Genomic DNA, 15,699 nt, shown 5'->3' with positions numbered 1-15,699 from the left:
ATGCTTTATAGCTGCTCACAGTTTCAAAGGTGGTTGTGAAAATTGACCAAACCAGGCCAGTTTTTATGCCCTGATGAACTGCAGCCCAGAATCTGTCCTTCTGCAGGCTCTAGATGACTGTGCTTGCACCAAGTACACTTAATTGCCATAGATTGTGAATGTATTCTCTAAAATGATCTTCATCTGGGAAAGATTCCCATTCACTGTGGGAGAGGGGTTTTATGACCTTACCTAAATCTCTCCACAACTATGCTACATATTTAAATAAGCAACCAGAAAAAAGAAATCCATATTGAGCCATTTTCAATTACTGGAAACAGCCACAGAACATGAACTGAAAGTGTATGCTGCATGTGGATGCTTGAGCTCCAGTTACCCCTTAAAAAAAGGAAATTAAATCTGACAGAAAAAGCTGTAGGCCTTATTAATGACAGGGGAATATGTCATGGCTTCAAAGACTCTTGCACAGGTCAGAAGACACCATTGGTGAAACACTTAGTTTTGACAGTAAAGAGGGAATGTGGAGGAGGGAGAGAAATTAGACAGCACGCAACACACTTCTTATACAAGCGTTTTTTTAGGAGGATGACACAGGATTAATATTGCATGACTACAAAAAGCCACAGAAAATCCAGAGATTTTGGATTAGGGCAAAATTCTACTGTCCTTACTCATTCTGTGGTAGGCAGAAGTCTGTCAGGAAGGGGTTGTGAGAAGATATCCAGAGCACAAGGTTAATATATGCAGTGTAGAAGTCCTTATCTCGTTTTCCACGACAGATCAACCAGAGGATGGAAATGGTTACAAAAATGAAAGCTTAAGGCTGGAGCTTTATTCTTTCTGAATAGCTGTCAGTTTGGTTTTGAAGACTAGAATTGGCCATATTAGGTTTGCATGAGATCTGAAGGAGCTAGGGCTCTAGGTTTGCATTGAAACTATGACAAAAATGTTACTTTGAAGTAAGAAAGCGGAGTAAAGGAGACATGGGGCCAGGCCCTCAAGTTGATCTAATTTTGCTTTCACCAACGTGCTAGTGGAGAATTTGTCTCTGTGTGTTCAAACAACATGTCTTTAAGACGTTAAGGTCTGCTTCAGATTACTTTTTTTAGTTTTTATTTTGTGTCTCAAAGTCTCTACTTGAATACTTGTTCTCAACTCTTAAAGAGAGTATCTTTGAGTAGTTTAAGTTCCCCATGCCATCAGAATTAATAAGCAATGATTTTTGTGGTAACTGAATCGCTTATGGAAAGAATTGTCTGTCCATCTGTGATGAAGACATGTTGCTGTTCCTTAAGCCCTCAAAATGGCCAAGTCAAGAAGTTGGTTTGGTTACTCAAGGCTTCAGGCCAGCAAATGAGGGAGGGAGGTCAAAGGAGACTACCAAAAAGTGGTCTTGTAAATGAAAAACACTGAGGAGAGGGAATTCCTGGCATTCCATGGTATCTGGGTTTATTTTCTTACATTTTTCTAACAAGAAAAACACACTTCAGATGTGTTCTTGGTGAATGTTTTCACTTGTCTCATCTATCCCTGCTGCCAAAACTGACCCAAAATATATTGGGTTTACATGCCTTGAGGACATCTATTGGATAACAAACTGGTGCATCTGTAAAAGTGGACTTGGCACTCCAATGCAATCCCTGAATGTAGATTCAATTGTCAGCACCTCATTACTAACTGTTCTTTCACTGGAATAATTTTTATTAAAATAACCTTATGCAATAGCTTAAAAACACAGAACAGAATGCTCTAAAAGTAACTTATTATGTTACATGTAATATTCCCAAGTAATACATATGTTGTAAGGATCAGACTTTATTTTTAGCATAATTCATTTACTTTGTCCAAAAGTCAAATTAAAATACCTGACAAGTAACTCTTTAATATACACAGTTTAAAGAGCTGCTTGGCAGGAGTTTTGGTATACCTTGTAGCATATCCTACTCAGAAGCTTTCAATTAACTTGATTCATACAATAACTTGGTCTGGCATTCTGTGTAAGCTGTTCTGCAGCTTGTAGGAATGAAACATTTTACAGAAACACTTCATTGGACAAAAAGGCAACCAGTTGAAACTCAGATGGGACTAAATAATGGTTATGAATATCAGGAAGTTTTAAGAAATTATTCGTGTGCATTCTTTTTTTCCTTTGCCCCTGCAGAATTTGGCTGCTGCTAGAGGAGCAAGACCGAATTTTGGGGTAATGCTGAAATGCTTAATGTCTGCTTTACTACAGTAAGCAAGAGGGGTGTAGCATTATCTGGGAAGCCTTTCAGCATCAAGCCTTCCCTTTATCTTGTGGAGTACTGCATATCCACGTCTGCCAATTGGAAAATGGGATGGGTCAGATTGCAATAAGTAATTGTACTTCCAACAGAAAGAATTTCACTTTTCAGTGATTTTGTTTGTCTTGAAGGCAACAAGCTGGCTTCAGTGTTCATCTGGATGGTCAGTTATTCTGTTTCTGGCAGTCATTCAATTTCTATGGTGTACTTGGCTGATTATTTGGATCAGCCTGCCTGCAAGTGATGTGAAGATCAGGTGCTGCTTCTGCTCTTGAATGGTGGTGGACAGCTGGAATAATTTTTTTTTTTTTTTACTAAACTTGACAATGACTTCATATGCTATTATAGTCTATGCATCTTACCATTTTGCAAGAGCTCATTTGAGAAATCTTAAAAGACTTCTGAAGGATATATCGTTGAAAGGGGGCAGGAGAAGAAGAACAAGGAGCACTGCTAGACCTGGTTGCATACTGGGTCAATGCAGAGGAGCTTACCCCTGACTACCTGGCAGGAAGTGAGAACACTACTGTGTATTGTGAACTGAAGCTTGTTTTTTCAAGTCGTAGTGCAGTGCATAGCTATCCATGAGGGCCCCAGTGCTACCATAGTAGTTTGAGAGCCCTTTTATTACTATTGTTTGAATAAAGGGAAAGTTTTGGGGTAGCTAAATGTTCTTTGGCCTGTCATAAAGGCTCTTCTGCAGAGATGGCTGCTGTGAAACTGCTGTAAAAGGGAGCGAACCCTACCAGCGGTTTAATGGATGAGAATGGTAACAATACGTATTATCAGTTACTAAACAGCATAATTAAAAATAGAAACAGAGAGGGATTAGAGGAAGGATATAGTTAAAAATGTTTTGAGGCATGCTGACCACATCTTAGAGGTAGGATGCTTTGACCAGGTGATTATCTGCTTTTTCTTTCAACAGAACATGTTTAAAATCATGTCTGTGTATAAGATGGAGCTTAGTGGGATTTAATACTTCAAGGATTAGTAAGACCTAAACATCAGTCAGCCTTTGTCAAAACCAGTCCTACCTTCCTGAGATGTGTCTTGCTTGCTCTGTTCTCTCTCTCAGTAAGCTGCCAGGTCCCTCTGCTTAGTGTATCAGCAGAAAGGGTTAAAATGGCCAAACCTTGTGTTTGGCAAGTACACTTGTAGTAGATCAAAAAGAAGAATCATTGTAGAAGCTTAATAGAATCCCTGTTTTATTGGTACGCTTGAATTTCGGTACAGTTTTTGAGATAAAATCCGAGTTTTGAAAGAGACATGATGGAATTCATATATTTTAAGACAACCAGAGCCATTTGTTCCAAGATAATAATCTTGCAAGATTATAGACTTCTGAGGTTTTTTAAGTTGATAAGTAACTGTCATAAAAGGACTTCAGGAAAAGATGATGATCTGTTTCTTGTTGGTGCAATTGCCAGGCAGGCTTCTGTTTCAGGGTTCTTTGCATGAAGAATACTTCCCTTTCACTCTTGCTTCAGCCCAGTGAGCAGCAACAGCTCTGCATGGATTCCTTTTCTGACACCCATTACCTTCCAGAAAGTGCCTTTGTTTCCTTGAGACTTGCCTCAAGGTAACATCTTCCAGCATTAGCATTATAACAAAAACCATATTGCGTTTTGCACAGTAGTCATATAATAGTGTGAAACATCACTGGCGGTCTGTTTACTGTAGAGTATGAATAGAGCTGGCTTCAGATACGTGTTTAGGGAGAGCTTGGTCCTTTGCCAGCCATTTCACGCTTGTGCTCTTGCTTCTTCCAGTAGTTCAGCAGGAGCATCCTTAGTGTTTAGAGGAACTCTCTTCTCGATGGAACATAGCTGCTGAAGAAATAATCTTGTAGCAGTATCAGCCACCAGCCAAGTCAGTTTGCTTACGTGATTCCCAATATGTGTGTGCATTACTGTGTTAAATTGAAATTAAAATTTTTGAAAGGGAAGAGGAGCTTTGGTATTCTGGTCAGTAACCCAATTCAGAGTTCTAGGAGTTGTAATTTGAAAACAACATGTAGTTATGAGATTAAGTACTAGTTTTCCTTTTCACAGGGTGGTTTGGAGAAGATGAATGGCCCTAATATAAGTAGTTTCTCCCTGCAATGTTGGCATCTTCTGCTTGCTCAGTTTATTTCATAGATTTTGATGTACTGCACTTGGATGCCACAGCACATGTAGGGGATGGCAATTTATATGGTCCTTCTGACGTCACAAATGGAGATGATGTGATTTATCTGTACGTATAGCTTTGTTAGCATTGCCATGGGTCATCTGCGGCAGGACAGTTATGTGAGAGGTTAAGTTAGCCAGTTGTAGAGATTTGCATAATGTCAGCTCCACGAGCAGAGCTTTCTTGACCTTGAGGCCTGTTCTATTTCTAAGGCTTTCGTGTGTTCTTAGTGCTGCTGGTCACAAGCTTATGCATGTAATGTATCACTGCTGTAGGTTAACAACAACAATCGGTTGCACTTAGTTTAGGAAGTTTATGTTGCTTGTGGCAAGTGGTGAGATATTTATACAGTTTTGCAGGTTTTTGAGTATATTTTTATTCCATCTATTGAACTTTGATGAATATTTTTCTACTGATTTTGTTCTGATTATATAGCATTTTCTAGAAAGCCACAATTGGTAAATTTTAAAGTTATTCCATAAAAGGAATTATGAGTCATTCTTTAAATCCTCCAAATTAAGAAATCTGGGTCAATAGATATACAGAATTTATCTTCTTATCTCTTCTATTACTAAGAAAGAAGAGAAGTATAGTTTAAGGAAATTGCCTTAATGTTTCACAGCATACAATCCATTTCAATACTCCATATTATGTTGCTTCCTTTTGTTTCACCTTTATTTGACCTTGAAGTTTACAAGTTGAAGTGGATATTAATGATCTTTGGAATGGCTAAAATAAACAGAACACAAAGGTGATGAGAACCCGTAACTCCCTAAACTATTCTTTAAACTGCATAGTTTTGTTTTTAGCACAGGAAAATGCTGTATTGGCTGTTTATAATCAGATGAAACATTGTAGAAATGCTGTCTGCTGAGATATGTATTGAATGTGACTGCATCGGTTCAAATATATATAGTAAACTTTGTTGCAAAAAAAGTAAATAATGTTTTCTAAGTAAAGTTTCACTAAGTTCTGGTATTAAGCTGTTACAGAAATTCTGTATTACTGGTCTACATAAATAGAATAGAATAAGAGGATTTATAAATTAATTTTCTTTTCAGATACTCGGTGTGTGTAAGTGTGTGCACATTTGTGCTGACTTTTGTTATGGTGAAATACGATCCACAGATTACTTTTCTGCTGTCTTGTATTATTTTTCTGTTTTGGTTTAATGCACACTGGTGTCATTGGTTTACACTATTACTCTTTGATACTGGAAGCAGGAATGAGTGGATTTGCATTACTTTTCAATAACAGTTCCATGTGCAGCTGTATTGTCTCATGTATGTGGCTATTAGCAAGTAAAGTTGACAGATGCAGAAGTGTGTAAGTTAAACCTTTTGTCTTTCTGAAGCAAAAATCTTCTTATATGGGGGTTGGAACTAGATGATCTTTAAGGTCTTTTCTAACCCAAATCGTTCTATGATGCTTTATGTATCACAGCATATATTTGTAAAAATATGTCTATATTTAGATCAACATGAAGCAGAACTGTGGGTTACGACACTTGTCCTTGCAGTTTTACATGATGCTTGATTTGAGGAGGTGTTTGATATAACTTAAGACAGTGGGTTTAGCAAGTGATGAACCTGCTTCAGATGGTGGTTGACCACAGTAATCAGATTTGTGTACATGTTCTATTTTATAAGTATGGCCATCTGTAAAGGTAGATATATGAATGTGCCAGAAAAGTTAAGTTTCTCTTTTTTTTTTTTTAAATAAAAAAAGGACAAAATATAGAATGCTGTGTTACCATTCTCTTTTATTGGGAGGATATTTCCTTCTCTTTTCAATCAGTTTCTGATGTGAACTGAATCCTTGCCAACCTTTTAATAATTAATTCTTAAATTTTATCATAATTCAGCTCATCTGTAGGAACAAAAATATGTCAGATTTTAAGAATCTGATTTACTGTCCATTATCTGTATAGGGGGGAAGGAATTCAGCCCCAAGCCAAGAGCTATAGGCAAACAGTGCTGTTGTGAGGCAGTTGGGGGTTGCTGTATTGCTTGTGTTTGTAAGAACCTCCTGAACTGTTTATTTTTAAGTTCTGCTGTGCTCCACTGCTAACATGGAGCGTATTTCGTCCGGTTTGTAGTATAGTGGTCATGGTTTTATTGGAACACAAAAGTTTATATGAAACATAGCTGTTTTGCAACTTAATATTATCTCAAAACAGCTCTTAAAACATCATAATTCTTTCACAATTCTTATCTGTTTGAAATGAGCTTATGATTTTGTATGTTCTCAGCATTTTTCAGTCTTTTGCTACTATGTCCTTGAAAATCTTGTCCCGTACTTTATATACTTTATTGCAAGATGAACTGAAACTTCTCTCATGATGCTCAGTAACAAATTCAAAGGATGCTTTCTCATTCCTGTTAGTTGCAATCGTTGGTCATGTCTGGTGAATCTTATTTTCTCTTCTCCTAATAGTAAGTAACAGCCAGTTTTATCATCTTGCATTGGAAAACAATTGCAAAATGGCAGCTTGTGTATTTTCTGCCTGCTGTTTCAAAATAAGGGTTTTCAAACTGATTGGTGACAAAAGGCTGTTATTATGAATCTAGTCTATATTTAACATTTAACATTTTTCTTCTGTATCTTTAAAATTACATTTTTTTAATTAAAAATTTATGCTGCTTGTATATTGCAGAAAAGTAATCTAATCTTATAATTTGATATTTAATTTTTTTAACATTTAAGGAATAATAATTTGGTCATAGAGATCTATGTTCCCCATAAGCGTGCTTTAACAGTACAGAAACATTTATATATGAGGGAATGCTCCTGGATTGGATATAGTAAATGGGAAGTATATCGCATAGGCAATGCCTCTATTTTTCTTTTTTGGAAAGTTCAATATTTTACAGAACTAAAATTATAGAAAATTCTCTTAGGTGACCCTTTTGTAGCATTTTATTTATTTTTTGCTCAAATATCTCATGAAGTAGTGAAATAGCTTCTGAACTTTGCAGTGCACTTTGACAGATTAATTTCTCATAGCTTCTTCCATTGTTTTTTTGTAGTGTGATTATTGCTTTAAAATTACTGTTTGCAGTGTAGAAAATGCAAATCTCAAAACCTTATGCATTGTTGAGGCAGAAAATTTGGTATTTTAACAGCACTCCCCATGACCTTTAGTGAATCCATTGTTTTATCAATCAAATGATGCTAGTATGAGTTAATTAATTAATTTGATCTTGATGTGACACAGCCTTCCCGGAGTATTTGCAGAAAGGAGGCAGAGGAAAAAAGGGTCTGTATAAACAACACATGCAGAGGCTGAAGCTATCAGCTTGCCATTAGCCCTTTATCTGAGAGACTTTTGGCATATAAATCAAACAATAACCTCTCTGTTTTGACTCGGTGCCAAAGTACACAACCACAGTTGAGTCTACAGCAGATTACGCCCACCAAGTGGCTTGAGGGCTTGGAGTGAAACTGGGAAATAACCGATAAATTATTCAGGAATATATTTGTGTTCTTTAATGTTGGCTGTCAGACTTTTTTTTTTTTTTGGCCATTTGCATGTTGTAGTCATAAAAACCAGTACATGGAGGGCATTTCAGCAGACGTCTAAGTGAGAGTGTGAGAATAATGTTCTAAGCTGAATGGCTGCAAAGAGCTTATTTTTAAAAGCTGTGTGTGTTTTGCCATGTTGCAATATTTTTACTGACCTATGATGAGGATGCTAATATCCAACACTCCTGCAGTTTTCTGCAAGCACAATACCAAGATGACATAGTTTTCTGTTTTCTGTTTACCTTTTTCCTAAGGTTAGGATGGATTGGAAAATAGTTCAAGTTCCTACTGTCCATGAGACACATTTAATTAAACTGAGCAGTTTTGCCAACCATATAAAATGTCATATATAAAAAACCCAGCAGAATTAGTCTGCTGCTAGGAACCATTTTAAGACTTCAAAAATTTGTCATTTTAGGCACAATTTACATTTACCTGAAAATAAACATTTTGGGTTTTTTTTTTGTTTTTCTTCAAAGAAAGCATTGCTGCATCTTCACTTGAACACACATTGGCTAGCCCACCAAGTGCTTGCACTGGGGGTGCACACAACATCTGCACAGCAGTGCTAGAGGTTGAAGTCCTGGAAACTCTGGTAGCTGTTTCTATACAGAAATATTTTTAGAAGTTACATTAGAGCTGTTTAGTCACTTTCAGAAGGGTGAAATGAAGACCAGCTTCTTTCTCCAAGCCTAACTGTGTCTGGGCAGTGCAGCAGTGCAAACATCAGCTCTTCTCATTGCTGCGGCATCCCTGCAGAGGCTGTTCAGGAGAGGTTGTTCCACATTGATGCTGTTTGGTTCTTTCCATGGGGGTTGCTCTGTGTGTGGAGTAGGATGCAGCTACGGGCTTGGCTGTCTCCCCACAGTTGTCGGGCTGGCTCATGTCTTCAGGAGTGCACAATGTATCTGGTGTAGCTTTGGCACAGCTCTGCCAGGGAATTGGAGGAAACAGCCAGGGAATTGGAGGAGGGCGGGTGTCTCTTGGTATGTGGCCCCTCACTCCAGTCTTGTTGCCAAATTGTTGCATCTTATGGCAAGCTTTTGCTTCTCTTCGATTTATGGGTATTCAAATGGCTTGTTGCCAGCAATGGATTTTTCCTTGGTAGTAACAGTCTTCTAGCCACTCTGTTGTTTTTTGTAGTGCTGTGCACTTAGTGCGGTTGTCACATCTTCTCTCAACAAATATGAGTTACTGTAAATGATGCGTTGGCAGCTCAATTACTGTTCTTTGCAGTTGCTCACTTCAGGGCAGCTTTGTGGTATTAATGAAACTCTAATTTAATCTTTATTGAATTTTTCCCTTCTCCCTTCCTGTTGTGAAAATATAAACGCATAGCTGAGCTGTAAACTATACAGGCATAAGGTGTCTCTTATGTTGAGACTATAAAAATTTTCCTCTTTTTTTTTTTAAATCTGCTAAAGTACAAACACGGCTACTTTGTCATTTCAGATGGTTAATTTTGAAGCCCACTCATTGTTTTCTGTCACTTGTTCAGAAACAGTGTCAGCAAGCTGCTCTTTGGATCCCATGCTCTTTGCCAGGTATAGAAATAAACACATTTGCTTACTCTTCTTTCCTTAACATTGTGCTTGTATGATGTCCTCCACCTGGTGTAGGTGCAGGCTGGTGGATGCTGTGCTTTCACCTGACCCCAAGCGGTTTGAAAACAAAACTGCAAAGTCATCTTTTCTTTCTTGATTTGAGCTGCAGGAGATCTGGGAAGGGAACTGGATGTAGATACTGCCTTCTAAATTTGGCCTTTGAAAAAGTTATGGAAGACACTCTTGACCCGTTTTTCAGTAAGCCTGGGGGCACTGCAAGGGTTGCATGTAACTGAAAGAAAAAGTTTGTTATGCTGGTGTTTTATAAGCAGAAAACAGATGACCTGAAATTGTCCTGTTAGGCAAAGCAGTCCAGGCAAAAATCCAGTAATAGATAATGTAGGTGTCAATTTATTCTATCCTCCTTGACTGGAAAATAGATCATAAAATAATTTGCAATAGCTTGCCAGAGATTACAGATGTGGTTAGTAACTTTGGTGATTATAGTATGCTACTTTGACAAGAGTGTTTAACTAGTTTCCATTTGGTTAATTATGCACACTGGTGGAAGACATACATCACCAAACTAATATTAGAAATGCAAAATGGGTTAAGAATGGCCTATTGGTAGATCTCAAAACATAGTAATAAATGGAGAAGACAGTCGTTGTATCAATATATTTTCTAGTACAGGTTTATTGCTTCTTGACTGTTTGCTCATGCATTAGTGATGTGGAAGACCATATATTAATAGATTATCAGTAAGAGACAAGAGCTGGAGCAGTAAGAAAGTAAATACCTTTCTGTACTAGAGGTGTGAAGCAAGAGGTGCATCATTTCAGCCAAGACAAAAACTGCAGTGGTGTGCTTTGGACTCCTACAGTCATAAATGTCCTCAGCTTTCTATCTTTGCCTTTGGGTTTGCAACTCCATGGACTAAGTGCTTGATTTTACCGATTTCCAGACTACTACTTTCAGCTTTGTAGTATCGCACCCCAGTGCCACCAAACTCCCCCTGTTCTCCGCAGATGCATTCAAAATCAGTAGCTTTGAGACTGAGCCTGCTGATGACCACAGATATGGACACTTCATCTGTCAGATAACCATGGCAATATTGTCCATGAAGGACAGGACCAGACTAGATCAAGCAAATAATTCTAACAAAATTATTTTAACAGATGCAAAATTGGGCATTTTATTATCAACCTGTAAATGTCTGGAGCAAGCAGATTAGTTTAGGGATCTAAGCTGTGCTTAAAAATAACCAATTTTTTTCCTATCTGACTCGCTGCATAGTCCCACACGGAAGGTGTTGCCAGAGCAGAAGAGGGTGCAGTGGGGAATGGGAGCACAGTCCTCCCCAGTAAGTATTGCTGAAGCTAATGTGCCATCACCAAAAGCACTAGTTACCAGACTGCACTCTTATTTCTGCTCAAGGCTCTGGCTTGGTATCTTCCTACCACGGAACAGTGGATTTCATTGAGCAGTGTTTCCATTGAGTATTGCACATTTGGGAAGCCTGCTAGTTAGCAACTTCACAGCTAACTTGTTCTACTCTTGACTTTTATTTTTTATCTTTCCCTCTCTTCTGTCTTTCTTTAAAGAAAGTGCGTCTGGAGGCTGCAAGTCAGAGCCGATTTTGAAGTGCCTGCAGCTCTCTGGTCAGCATAGAATGTCCCAGTCTTTCTGACCAGCTTCTCACCAGCACCTGTTTCCTGACACTATTGTCAGCTGATGTCTTGTTTTAGGATTCTTATAACTTATGAGTGATGATTTGGTCATTTTTCCCTCTTTGTCTTCATGATTCAGCTTTGAAAACTGGCATGCAAATACTAGAAGTAGGGAAGTTGAATCTTTTAGGTGTCTAGATTTCTCCCTCTTCCTTTCCAACTTGTTGTTGTTTTAAAGTCCAAATTATATGCAGTTAAATTTTAATTAGTTCTTGAACAGAAAATGGCTCATTAAAAAAAAAGTAACGTTTATGTATGAGGGGAAGAGAGACAATTTCAGTCTGTCAAAAACCTTGCTTTATGTATATCAAATGGTATACCTATGACTAACAAGGGCTTTTAAAAGACTTCGGCCTTATTTCTGGACATAATGTAATTTTTTTTTAATTAACTTCTAATTCATCTATCAGATAAATACTGTGCTTGTTTTTATTATATTTTGTTTTCTGAGAAGGCCTGTTGATTAGATACTATGACCACAACAGTAAAAGGAGGGGACAGGGTATCAAAGCCCCTGTGTTTTAGTGCTCTCTTCTCTTTGTCAGGCCTGCTGTGGCCTGCAAAATATTTTTAATAGAGATACACAGAAGCATGCACAATAATATTTACCTACTGTTGTTGCACTTATTTTGAAGGGTGGCTTAGAGTTCCTGGTATGCGTTGTAGTGTAACTGTAAAGAATTTATTTGTTCTTAAATAAAACGACATGATTCAGGCAATTTCTTTAAGGGTTTTGTAATTCATAAAATATTTTTCTAAAAATCTATTTAGTTTCAGAAAACTGCTTTCAGAGTGCAGCGGTCTGCTAGATAACATGTCAAATCAATAAATAATCCTTAGGAAGTCAAGGAATGTGGGAGGAAGGAGAAATCTGAATCGCATACAAATCACTGATACAGCTCTAGTGTCATTGGACTGGGGTGTTTGGACCAAAGCAGAGGAATTGCAGATGGGAAAAAGAGGAGGGGAAGGGCACCATGACAAGAGCTGGAAGGCAGTCGCAAACAAATGTCTCACCAAAAGGGAAAAGATAAGATAATATTGTTTCCGCATGTTAGAAATCTCTAAAAGGAAAATGTTGCAGTAACTTCTCAGATCAGTCAAGAGACAACACCAGGGCCCTGTACTGTGTCCTACAGACTTATTCCCAGCAGCTATTCTTGTCTTGTCACTAATGAAGTTAAAGAATGGAGAGTTGTTCAAAGCAAAAGCCCATTCCGAAGGTGTGATAGAGGGGGAGTGGGAAAAGTGCTTTCAGCAGAAAATTTACAAGTACTTTTGTTGCTCTTTTCCCCTATTATATTTTTTAAAAAATGACTGAACATGGGAACTGTTGCTTTGTGTGGATTGACCTAGTGAATTGGCTACATATGTGAGCTATTAATATGTATTGATCTCATCCTGTTTATATATTGTTTCATATACGATACTTAAACCACTAGGTATTTTGCAAAGCAGTGGGAAGGAAAATGGCTACAGAAACTTAGATTACACAGAGATCCAAGCCTACAGGAGTGTGGTTGACCCTCATCTGCTTTTAGGCTGTACCACAGTTGTTTAGCTTTTTGCTATTTTTGGTGTGCTAAAGTAACCCTCAGGGAATGTGCAAACTTCAGTCTTTGGGATTAAAGAAGACCTTCTGTGGCTAAAGGAGGAAGAAAGAGTTTACAAAGCAAAAAGCAAACCTCTCTCCTGCAATTTTGCTTTAGTGCATTAGTATGACTCATCTTTACCTTTTTTTTTTTTTCAGTTTAAAATAATTAGTTTGTTGTTTTGAATGGGGTTTAATTGTTTAAACTAGGAGCAAGTAGAAGTACCAGCTGAAGCAGGGACTTGTAGTGGTGATTATACAAGTATAGCATACGTTGCTTTCAAAGACCTTGCAGCCTACATTTACAGAACCGATCAACACATGGTATGGAAAGGGAAAGCAGCAAGCAAGGAAAACAGGCATAGAAATGATGCAACCTTATCCACGTACATTCTTTTATTGAGGTCTATAGATGCTTTTGGGATTAATTTTCCACACTTTACTTTTCCCTAAATATCCTTACCAAGTATAGGAGTGAGAAAGATGACACAGCAAGAACCTCTGCAAAATTGGGGAGACTTTATTTTGGCTTCCATATGTTGTTTGTTTTCCCTCTTTTTTTAAAATCGTAGCTCACAGTGTTTCTGTTTACATGAGACCTTGCTTACAGTGACGAAAAGAAAATGAGAACAGGTTAAAATCTTAGAAAACAGAAGCTTGACTTTTCTTCCAAATAGGAAGAAAGTTCTTTTTAAAACTAGCTTCCTGCTGGTTTAGGCAGGATTCCTAATAACTATAGATTTGTGTTTCAAACTGCATGTTCAGGAAGGGGTTAGTTAACAGCTGTAGCAGTGGCCTCTTGCAATCCAAACCTCAGGCTTGATTGTAAATGACAGAGAGGCACCCTGTGAATGTGGTGTGAACAGGACCAATAGGCTGCATTTAAAAGTGATGCTGGGTGGATAGGACTAAATCATAATAATTTATTAGAGCATCTGTAAAAATAGCAGACCCAAGGATCCAAAACTTAAGGGAGCATCTAGTTGCTTTGGAAATCTCTTTCATATTTCTTGCATTACCACATATTATAAATTGGACTGCTTTTTCTTGTGAGGAATCCCCTTGGAGCTGCTGCCTGTGAACGGTGTGCAGCATCGGTGCTCAGATCACACTTGGTGATGGAGTAGAGGGATCTGCTGCAGATGTCCTGGCTGCTTTGGGATGTGCTGCCTCCTGCCTCCATCACTGGAGGAAGGAAGGTCACATTACGCTATGTGAAAGAGAAATGGAAAGACTGTGTCAGGTCACCTGATTTTTCCTATCTTAAAGCATGGCAATAGAATAAAATATGCTCTTCCTATGCAGTTGTGGTTTGTTCAGAAGAAGGGTAACTCAACTTTCTTCCCACGATCCTTCCGCCCACTCAGGCTTTGACAGAGGATGTGGCTTCCTGAGGTGACAAGGAGTGGGGCTTGGTGATCCTCTTACCTGGTTTTGGAGATAGCACAGAATTGCTAAATACAGCCCTGCTGTTGCAGCAGAGCGTAAGCACAGCTGCTTTGTAATGGCTATCAAATGAATTGTTGGGGGGGTTATTTTCCGTAAAACAAAACTTGTTTTGCCATGGTTATAAACATGTTGTGAATTACATCAAAATGTATTTATGAGTTAAATGTCTCCTGAGGAAGAAAACAGAGGGAAGCTTTTTCTTTAAAAAAGAAAATAAATTTTAAAAAATCCAACACAGTTAATCCCAATGTGTGGCTTCAACCCTCAGGCAAGGGTTTTTCCTCCTTCTTTCCCCCCAACTGAGAAAACACTGAATTCATTCAAAACAGCAACAAATGCAGTGTCCTAGAGGAGACAGAAGACTGTCAGGGAACTGAACACAGATGAGCCACACAAATTCCTAATTTAAGCTTAGCAACGGCAACAGTAACAAGGAAATCTCAAAATACAGAAACCATAAGAACAATTACATTCTGCTATGAATTATTCTTTTTGTGTAAGGAGAACCCATGAAACCCAAAGTTATGGTAGTTCATCAAATCATACCAACAGTCTTCAGCATTGGAGGTATTGGTTTTGGGATTTAAACTCTCATGGCAAGTTAGAACCCATCCTTTCCATAGCTTTTTGGTAACTGAAGAAGTTTGGATAGTTTCTGCTGTTCCCATGGTTGAACAGTAGTGGTTACTTTGAGGCTGACATGCTTATTTATTATATGAGAATTCTAATACTTTATAATTGGTAATTAAGATTTCTTTTTCCTGTAAAATTGCCACAACTGTTCTGCTAAGAAAAATCAAGCTTTTATATCACTTTATTTTTGCTCGTATCCTTCCTACCTTAGAAGAGTTACTAAGTAGAAGCGCTCATCTTAAAATATAAATGTTGTCTTAAGCTTACTCCATTATTCAAGCAATGTTTAGTGTAACCCTGTCATTTACTTGTAGTGATCCAGCTGCCAAAGCTCTCTGGGAGTCCTTCATGAACCTCAAACAAAAGGAAGCTGTGATGGAGGCTAGGAGACACCTTGTGGAGGCTGCGAGCAGAGAAAATTTACCTATTAAGATGAGCATGGGTGAGTAGTGTGACATACTCTTCTCTACATAGTGGTGATGTGAAAGATGATGACAGTATCTCTTCTTCCACTTAACCCTCTCAGGGAATACTCGTCCCCATCCTTGTCAACAGATTTCAGGTGAGCGTCCTGGCTACCATGGGATCTTTCTGGTATATAAATAAGAGGCTTATTTTTTTCCCTTTTAAAACCAAAAATCGTAGAATGATTGAGGGCAGTGGTGAGGTGATGGTGTTCTATAATGTAGGGTTTTAAAGGCTTGTAAATGGTTAGCAGCGCTACTTGCCTTTATTCTGTGAAGCATGAGGATTTGAGTATTCTTAAAGTC

The 15,699-nt window shown here is 38.1% G+C and overlaps 1 protein-coding gene across 1 annotated transcript in view; it reads left to right on the top strand.

The window, feature by feature from the left end:
* SCFD2 (sec1 family domain containing 2) overlaps nt 1-15,699 on the top strand; it is a 201,706-nt gene that overhangs the window by 16,005 nt on the left and 170,002 nt on the right. The window contains exon 3 of the mRNA XM_054065995.1: nt 15,244-15,371. Within this exon, the coding sequence (XP_053921970.1) occupies nt 15,244-15,371 (128 nt within the window). The remainder of the gene's footprint in view (nt 1-15,243; nt 15,372-15,699) is intronic.

The sequence above is a fragment of the Cuculus canorus genome, chromosome 4, assembly GCF_017976375.1.
Source record: "Cuculus canorus isolate bCucCan1 chromosome 4, bCucCan1.pri, whole genome shotgun sequence".
Classification (NCBI taxonomy): domain Eukaryota; kingdom Metazoa; phylum Chordata; class Aves; order Cuculiformes; family Cuculidae; genus Cuculus; species Cuculus canorus.
Note: the sequence above shows the minus strand (reverse complement) of the source record. Positions and strands in the feature narration are given on the sequence as shown.